General features: G+C 39.4%; 2 protein-coding genes across 4 annotated transcripts; one reads left to right on the top strand and one right to left on the bottom strand.

Annotated features, from left to right (window-relative positions):
- Positions 1 to 1,493: 1,493 nt before the first annotated feature.
- LOC306984657 (vitelline membrane outer layer protein 1-like) lies at positions 1,494 to 3,616 on the bottom strand. Of its 2 annotated transcripts, XM_079586160.1 has the most exons (6): positions 3,194 to 3,616; positions 2,842 to 2,966; positions 2,616 to 2,729; positions 2,248 to 2,429; positions 2,137 to 2,176; positions 1,494 to 1,954 (listed from the first exon to the last, which is right to left on the bottom strand). In XM_079586160.1, exons 1-4 carry the CDS (start codon positions 3,386 to 3,388, stop codon positions 2,249 to 2,251), a joined length of 615 nt encoding a protein of 204 aa, XP_079442286.1. In that variant the 5' UTR covers positions 3,389 to 3,616; the 3' UTR covers positions 1,494 to 1,954; positions 2,137 to 2,176; position 2,248. The 2 variants fall into 2 exon arrangements, with proteins under 2 accessions (XP_079442286.1, XP_079442285.1); XM_079586159.1 differs by lacking the exon at positions 1,494 to 1,954 and having other exon boundaries at positions 2,047 to 2,176; positions 3,194 to 3,583.
- A 2,081-nt stretch (positions 3,617 to 5,697) lies between these two features.
- LOC306984852 (vitelline membrane outer layer protein 1-like) lies at positions 5,698 to 7,930 on the top strand. Of its 2 annotated transcripts, XM_079586558.1 has the most exons (6): positions 5,728 to 6,072; positions 6,267 to 6,388; positions 6,483 to 6,599; positions 6,857 to 7,050; positions 7,135 to 7,176; positions 7,346 to 7,420. In XM_079586558.1, the coding sequence occupies exons 1-4, from the start codon at positions 5,908 to 5,910 to the stop codon at positions 7,047 to 7,049; spliced, it is 597 nt and encodes a 198-aa protein (XP_079442684.1). In that variant the 5' UTR covers positions 5,728 to 5,907; the 3' UTR covers position 7,050; positions 7,135 to 7,176; positions 7,346 to 7,420. The 2 variants fall into 2 exon arrangements, with proteins under 2 accessions (XP_079442683.1, XP_079442684.1); XM_079586557.1 differs by having other exon boundaries at positions 5,698 to 6,072; positions 7,135 to 7,930.
- Positions 7,931 to 8,816: the final 886 nt, after the last annotated feature.

An 8,816-nucleotide genomic window follows, 5' to 3' on the forward strand; every position in this document is an offset into this window, starting at 1 on the left:
AACTAAATTTAGTTAAATGTTTTTCAAGATCATGTCATATTACTTTTTTTTTATTAGACTCTAAAATGCAAACTTGTGTTTATTGTCATCTATAAGCATCTATTCAGTCTATTGTATCTATTGTTTTGTGGTGCAAACGAGCCCCATTCAGTGTCAGTCTCTCCTGCTCACATTCACACATCTCCAGCCTGCTTATGGCCCTAAATATGCTTTTCTTTTGTTTGCATTATAATGGCTAACAACTGGCTATTCACGCTGTTTTAACCCCTCATTTCTTTCATAGTTCTCACCTTTCACATTTGAAACTGTATCAAATGCCTTTCTTAAATAAAGAAACATTTCAGTAAGCATTCCTACTTAGAAAAATTCATTAAAAATAACAGCTAGATGGCAGGTGCACCTAGAGAGCTAGCTAGCATGTTAGCTTAGCACACCAACAATACACGACAATTTATGAGATTAAAACCCTGTTTGTGCTCCAAACTTACTTTATAGCGCAAGTCGAGTGTTTTAAATAACCTTATGTGAGCTTTTTATAGAGCTTTTTATAGATTTTATAGTATTCTGCACGATGATAAAGTCTATATCGATTAGCATTACATTATAAATATAATCTATTATTATAAAAATACCTGACATGGCTCGAAGAACACAGGTAAATCAAATATCATTGCAATCATGTTTATTGTCTTCAAAACATCTTTATCTGCATGTTACAGCGATCTCTGTTAGCTTTGTTTATGTGAGTGACGTCCTGGAATGTCACATGGTTATGGTTCTTCTTCATGTGCACCATATATGGACTATACTGTGTATCTGGCGCCCTCAGGCTACTGTGTGGATTGAAAACACAGTACATCAGAGTATCCAGCGCGCATATGATTACATCGACGCATTTGGATATAAATTCAATAAATATTATTCTTGTCTATAGAAATATGATGTAAACCTATGAGAATATATCAATAGTTCTCCAAATCTGCACATTTTTGAGCCAAAAGCCCTGAGGAAAGTTGTTTTGTCAAGCGCTGTCATGACGACAGCACAGGAGTTTTTTATGAATGGACGCGGCTGAAGCTCATAATTCATATTAAAGGTATCGACTCATTTTTTCATTACATAAATCCTGACACAAATTAAGACATAACTGTCACTATAAGTTTCTCAGAATACAATAGTGGTCAAATACTGAAACGTGAGACTTATATATTTTTAATGATGTATAGTTTGTCAAGGTAATAACATTAAATCTGATAGTAACTTTGAACTATAAAAAAAAAAACGCTTCAGTGCGACCTCGCTCTGGCTGAACGTTTTAAGCTAACAATGGATTTTTTTACTCAGGATGTGTTAGGGTATATAACATTGGCGAAAGGGACTAGCCTTTGCCTTCTCATATCAGACGCTCTCTGTGTGGGAACGTCTTATTTCATGCATGAAATAAAATACTTTGTTTAAACTTTTGAGAATCGACTTTGTCTCCTTCAGGTTTTAATATTGATAATTTCCACAACAAATGTCACTCTAAATTCCAAAGCAAAAGTATTCACCAAATCAAACCACTAGAACTTGTCAGATGCTGGCGTACTGGCAGACCGGCATATGTTGTCTTTTGGTTGCTAGTATGATCCCAGCAAGACCACAATATCATGTTACATTTCACATTTATGTTTACTGGTACACAGTACAATCCCCAGTGTGAAACACTGCTCAGTTTTCATATAGTCCCAATCGGATTAAAAGTAACACTGAGGCAATGTTGCATTAGTGATGACACCAGCGGTTAACAAGCAGATTCACTGAAGAAAAGAGGAACATCTGCCACATGCACTAATGTAGTGAACGATCTGATGTAAAGAGTTGTGCAAAACAATGTGAAACTACAAGGTTCTGTTTAGAAAGTCTTTATTGCTGATATTTGACAAGTTCAGGAGTCTTCAGAAGAATCACTAACCTACAAGAAAGAATAAAATAATTTCAACTTCAATAATAGGTGGGATGCAAATATCCAGATCATCCGGTTAGGCTTTATTTTATGATAATGACCGGCTGACTTTACAGAATTACATGACAAAACTGTTGTATGACATGGTTTGTGTTAATTTATCATAGTATGGTGATCAAACATTACTATACATTTGATCTTCTTGCTGTTCTTGTTGTCGTCCTCCTACACCTGAAATAATAATCAGATTTAGTTGATCTGCAGTGTGTGTCAGTCTGAGATTTTGATTGCGATCACATCACCTTAATCACAGCAGAACATGCGCACGTCATTGAGAGCGGTGTCGTCTCCTCTTCCCTGTCGTCCTTCTACCCGGGTCTGTAAGCCGCAGATTCCTTTTCCTTCACACGTTAGACTCTTCTCGCCCCAGTCGCCCCAGTCTGTGCTGTCACCCTCCAGCACAGCACCTCCAGTACAGGTGAACCTGGAAATAATTCAGATGTGACAATCATGATAAAATATGTAATTGTGCTGTTGGGTTGAATGTCAGTCACATGATCTCCTGTAGCCGACGGCCTAATCACTGCAATCTTGTGATAACTAAATCCTTATAGCAAAATAAACCCAGGATGGGTAAGAGATGTTATTATAACAATAGCACCACACTCACCTGATGTTGTTTGCGGCCGTATCATCTCCAGATCTTTGATCAGATTCAACTCTCAGCTGGAAAGATGTCAAGTATCCAGAAGGACAAGTTTGCTTACGTACCCACTTACCCCACCTGAAGAAAACAGAGGTTGCCTGATCAAATCAATTATTTAAAAAAAAAACTAAATTTACTTAGATTATTAACAATTCTTGCATTAAGTGTTTAAGCTATTTGAATCCATTACCCTCCTACGTCAGATTCAATTGAGGCATAGACATGCGAGTTTGATGAATCTTTGGACCGATCGACACAGTCGAGACGAATCCCATTGAGCGCTGTATCATCATCAAAAAAACCATATGGTTCCACCTTAAAAGAAAAAGACAATCTTCCATTTGAAAGAGTAAACTCTGACCCACTTTGTAACATTTATCTTCATACTCTTCAGTATTACACAGACACTTTAAAAATCTTAAGCAGGTCCAGTTCCCTGGAGAAACCGGGAATTAAATGACAAACAGCAACTCCACAGTTTTGATCCTTTAAAGCACTCTTCCACCCCCATATTAGCTAAATAAAGTCAATGCACAACTTACCTTCAGACTAAACCCTGCGGCGTACGTTCCAGCTGGACACATGCTCTCACCCCCCCACAATCCCCACGTCCCTCCATTCGGCACCGTCAGCTGAGATCTGAAGACGCTCCGCTCAGAACGTCTTCCTGCAGACGTAACGCTCACAGGCCCAATAATGGCTAGCAGTGAAAACATCATGGAAAAGAAGTGATGCATTGCTACAGCACTGGCCTGAACACTGATAATTAGATTAATTTTTAGGGACTATCTGCTGAGAATGATAAAGCAGTGACAGTATCATAACATTCTTAAGTTTATTAAGGAAGAAGCCTCATATTTATACACAAGATTAAGCAGAATCATTAACCATGATCCATCCAATCATAGTCCTCAAAGATCAACCCCCACCATAGTTGGCATATTAAGAAATTATGTTTTATTAACAAAGTTCGGGAGGAGCACGTTCAGATAATGAAACCTAATTAAACACCAGTGGAGCACATTCAGTTAATCAACCCAATCAACGAGTTAAGAGGTGTATGTAAACAGGGCCGGATTAAGAGTTCAGAGGCCCAAATTAAGCAGGTCAGAAATTAAAAGTATAATTAAGGACAAAATTAACAGAATGTGGCAGGAGAGAAAAGGCTAGTGATGGGCAGATCGAGGCTTTGTGAAGCAATGAAACAGTTGAACCAAATGGTCCATATTGTTTTGAGGCTTCGAATCAATCCGACACCCGTCTCCACGGTGACACCTAGTGGTCACTTGCATTGTATTCTCTCCCGGGTCTGTTGTCAATCTGCGTTCAGGACTCCGCAGTGACGCTGATGACGTGTTATCTGGTGCGCCCGAGCTTCGTTTACAGTCTGAGGGAGACGCACGCTATATTCAAGCTATTCTACATTGTTTGCGTGGATATCATTTTTTTAATGGTGCGTAAATGTGCATGTCGCGGATGAGACACTTTTACAGCGTGCGTTTCCCTCAGTCTATAAATGAAGCTCGGGCGCACCAGATAACACGTCAGCAGCGTAACTGCGGAGTCCTGAACGCAGATTCACAACAGACCCGGGAGAGAATACAATGCTGAATAAAGTCTTATTTTGTGTTATTTTTGGACCAAAAAGTATTTTCGATGCTTCAAAAACTTCTAACTAACCCACTGATGTCACATGGACTACTGTGATGATGTGTTTATTACCTTTATGGACATGGACAGTATACCGTATACAGTTTCAATGGAGGGACAGAAAGCTCTCGGACTAAATCTAAAATATCTTAAACTGTGTTCCGAAGATGAACGGAGGTCTTACGGGCTTAGAACGACATGAGGTTGAGTCATTAATGACATTATTTTCATTTTTGGGTGAACTAACCCTTTAATATGTAGCCATACATGGTCAATGCATATAATGCTGTATATCGAAAAATATAAGCACTAGTTTCCCATTTATGGAAATGGATTAAGTAATATATTGCATTATTTTGCAGTATAATCCCATATATTTTTGTTCCGTAAGGGACTTGCAAAGAATCTCAGGGCAATGCACAGTTTGTGCTGTTGTTAAAGCCAGACTCCGACGAGTCGAATATTAAATGTGTGGTTCCAACAAATGAATGATGTAAATGACACTCTCACTAGTCACGAGAAAAACGATATCTCAAAAAGTACACTAACGCGCTGCGCTAAAGGACTTCCCGTATCATATAAAGCCGCAATCTAATCTTGTTTACATGAAATAAGTTTATGGAACTGTTGCTATGGCAGCAAGTCCAGGATGAGCGTCGAAGAACCAAACAATCCAAGATCATGCCAAATCGCCAACCATCAAATCCAGCAAACTGAGTTAGCAACGTACGAAGAACGGACCCCAGATCAATTATTATTTTCAAGAAAATCTTCAATTCACTCAACTAGCTTAAAAAACTTAATTGGGCCCAATCCCAATTCTACCCATTACCCCTTCACTTTCCCCGTCCCCTCGTGCTCATGAAGGGGTATTTTTGCATCATCTGAGGTTTTTTCCAGACAAAAATACACAAATCTCTCATCTCAGGGGGATATGAGGCTGGAAAGCACGGTAATTTAAAAATACTACAGGTTTTCTACTAATACAAAGCTTAATGCTAAATCCTGAAGTATCCCTTTAAAAGGAGATCAGCCATCTTGGTTGAGTTTACTGGAGTTCAAGGACATGAAAATGTGAAGATTAGAACCGAACTTCAGTGGGAAACAACAGGAGTATAAAAATCTGATGAGTTGATTGCCTCTTTGGATATACTGATACGTCATTAAACCCAGATGCCTAGTAGCCTAGAGCTGAGGAAAAGAAACCCCAAGTGAAAGACAACAAGCCCAGAGTTGACCACTCCTGTGACTCAAAGCGTGATTATCTGCTGTGTATACATACATAGGCTACACCTCTTAACTCGTTAAATGGGTTGATTAACTGAATGTGCTCCACTCGTGTTTAATTAGGATTGATTATCTTAATTATATTAACGTGCTCCTCCCGAACTTTGTTAATAAAACATAATTTCTTAATGTGCCAAATAGGGTAGGGGTTGATCTTTGAGGACTATGATTGGATGTAATGGACATCGTGGTTAATGATTCTTGTGTATAAATATGAGGCTTCTTCCTTATGCTGTTATACTGTCTCTGCTTTATCATTTCCTGCAGATAGTCTAGCTAAAAGTTTATTCAACTCAGTGTTCAGGCCAGTGCTGTAGCAATGCATCACTTCTTTTCCATGATGTTTTCACTGCTAGCCATTATTGGGCCTGTGAGCGTTCAGTCCACAGATGAGCTGAAGGTGAAGAATGGAGGGCCGTGGGGATCGTGGGGGTCTAAGGACATGTGTCCAAGTGGAACGTACGCCAACGCGTTTAGTCTGAAGGTAAGTTGGGCACTGACTTTATTTAGCTAATATGGGGTGGAAGAGCGCTTTAAGGTTGAAAACGGTGGAGTTGCTGTTTGTCATTTAATTCCAGGTTTCTAAAGTGTCTGAGTAATACTGAAGAGCATGAAGATAAATGTTACTATGGGTTGGGTTAAAGTTAAATCTTTCAAAAACTGTCTTGTTCTTTTAAGGTGGAATCATTTATCGATAATCTTTTTGGTGGTGATGATACAGCGCTCAATGGGATTCGTCTTCACTGTGTCGATCGGCCAGGCTCGCGTGACTACAGCGCAATTGCGTCCGCCGTGGGAGAGTAATGGACTCCGATTATTAACAATTGTTTAAGCTATTTAAGGATTTTCTTGAATGATGATTGTGATCAGGCAACCTCTGTGTGTTTTCTTCAGCTGGGGCGAGTGGTCAGATGTGCAATCGTGTCCTTCTGGATTCTTGACCGCTTTCCAGCTGAAAGTTGAATCTCGCCAAGAAGATGGAGATGACGATACGGCTGCAAACCTCATCGGGTGAGTGTGTGGTGCTATAAGTTATAACCTCTCTTACTCCGTGTATACCTCTTACACCATCTCTTACCCATCCTGGGTTTATTTATCTATTTAAGGACTCAGTTTCAATAGTTTACTTAATATCACACTCGCAGTCGTGCTGCTGTTCGAGATCGCAGTGATTAGGCCGTCGGCTGCAGGAGATCATGTGACTGACATTCAATCCAACAGCACAATTACATATTTTATCATGATTGTCACATCTGAATTATTTCCAGTTTCAAATGCAGTGGAGGTGATGTGGTGTACGGTGAAGGCAAAAACTGGGGCAACTGGGGCGACTTTGGCGACTGGAGTCCAACGTGTGAAGGAAAAGGAATCTGTGGCTTACAGACCCGGGTAGAAGAGTCGCAGGGAAGCGAAGGAGACGACACCGCTCTCAATGACGTGATCATGTTCTGCTGTGATTAAGGTGATGTGATCGCAATCAAAAACTCACTGTGTGTCTGAGTGATCAGACACACTGCAGATCAACTAAATCTGATTTTTCTTTCAGGTATAAGAGGATGACAAGAAGAACCGCAAGATCACATTTATTGTACTTATTCATCTTACTATGATAAACAAACAAACCATGTCATAAAACAGTTTTGTAATTTAAATCACTAAAGTTAGCCGGTCGTTATCACAAAATAAAGCCTAACCGGATGATCGGGACATTTGCACGCCGCTTTTTGAAGTTGAAATGATCTTATTCTTTCGTGTAGGTTAGTGATTCTTCTGAAGACTCCTGAACTTCTGCTGAAACTGTCAAATATCAGCAATAAAGACTTTCTAAACAGAACCTTGTAGTTTCACATTGTTTTGCACAACACTTTACATCAGATCGTTCACTACGTTAGTGCATGTGGCAGATGGTCTAAAGCCACTTATATTGCATTCAAAGTAATTGTCTAATCCATTAATTCCCTGAGAATGATTAGCGTAATCTACAGGAACACTACATTAAAGTGTAATATTGTCAAGTTCCATAAACTTTCTGCCTTTCTAAAGCTGTAAATGTTTGTTTAGCTAAAATGTCACAATGCACATTAAGAAAATGATTTGATGTAAAACAAATTCAAACCTCATTTCAACTTTACAGTCTTCTCAAATATTAATCTCACTCCAGCAGTGAATGTCACAAACAGTGCCAGAATCAAGAAGCAGTTATAAATCTGTATTCAAAGACTGTTATAATCTGAGTTTTTGTATGTTTGGATGGCTGTGTTATCATGTTTAAGTTCTGTGCCTCAGTTTCAGTTGGTCTCCTAGGCAGGTTACAAATGGTTTAAGGGGTTTTTCACACTGGCAGTTTAGTTCAGAACGGGACACGGTTCATGCAGACCCGGGTGCACTGGGGTGCGAACCCGAGACATCCTGGAGGAGTTGGTCTGAGTTCGGTTGCACTCGAACAGTATCGTGGTTTGTGTGAAAGTGAAAGCAACACGGATTCGGGTGCGCGCTCGTTCAGGAAAAGTAACCTGCGCATGTGTTTTAGCTGATCATGTGTTTAGTTAAATAAAATGCATGTAAGGGATGACAGTGTTGATGATTTACCTTGGATATGAGCGAGAGTGAGTCTGCAGTGTTTGTGCATAGCGTGTGGAATCAGGGCAACAAATGAACTGAAATCCACTGTCTCCTCAAGAGTCTGTTTGCAAGCAGCTTTAATGGTCCCATTACTGTATAATTTGTGCATATCCAGATCTCCTCAGGGATGGAAGGGAAAAATTCTAATAGCAGTGACGTATTGTTCGCTTTATGGAGACCATTGCAGATCTCAAGGCTAAGCTCAATGCTAAAAAGTCCATGTCTCCCAGAATGCTTAACAGCGATGGGACTAAAAAGCATGTTCACTTCTTAGAGGAGGTCACTTGCTCTGATCTAAAAAGTACTTTTTTTCCCTCACATGACAGACAATTATGTTATTTTACAATATGATGCAGTTTTACATTAAAATACACAAAAGTATATAGTTTAAATGTACAACCTTGAAAATATTCAGAAGTAAAATGCAACATAAGCAGTAATGCAGTAGTAGCCAATGCAAAACCATCATAAAAACCCTGACAAGGAGTTTCCACCCTGCAGAATACATATCTTTAGTTTTAGGGGTGGTTCGGGATTTTGGACATCGGGCCTCATTTCCAAGTTAGTGTTCCTTAGTGTTATTTATCAGTGGAGACAGATTTCAAA

Source organism: Phoxinus phoxinus, assembly GCF_949152265.1.
Source record: "Phoxinus phoxinus genome assembly, chromosome: 17".
Classification (NCBI taxonomy): Eukaryota; Metazoa; Chordata; class Actinopteri; order Cypriniformes; family Leuciscidae; genus Phoxinus; species Phoxinus phoxinus.

Excerpts from the sequence above, each read along its gene's own strand:
- LOC306984657 (XM_079586160.1), bottom strand. The coding sequence starts at position 3,388 with ATGCATCACTTCTTTTCCATGATGTTTTCACTGCTAGCCATTATTGGG. Across the intron at positions 2,967-3,193 it reads CCGCAGGGTTTAGTCTGAAG|GTGGAACCATATGGTTTTTT; the intron begins GTAAGTTGTGCA and ends TTTTCTTTTAAG. Across the intron at positions 2,730-2,841 it reads ATTGAATCTGACGTAGGAGG|GTGGGGTAAGTGGGTACGTA; the intron begins GTAATGGATTCA and ends TGTTTTCTTCAG.
- LOC306984852 (XM_079586557.1), top strand. The coding sequence starts at position 5,908 with ATGCATCACTTCTTTTCCATGATGTTTTCACTGCTAGCCATTATTGGG. Across the intron at positions 6,073-6,266 it reads CCAACGCGTTTAGTCTGAAG|GTGGAATCATTTATCGATAA; the intron begins GTAAGTTGGGCA and ends TGTTCTTTTAAG. Across the intron at positions 6,389-6,482 it reads ATTGCGTCCGCCGTGGGAGA|CTGGGGCGAGTGGTCAGATG; the intron begins GTAATGGACTCC and ends TGTTTTCTTCAG.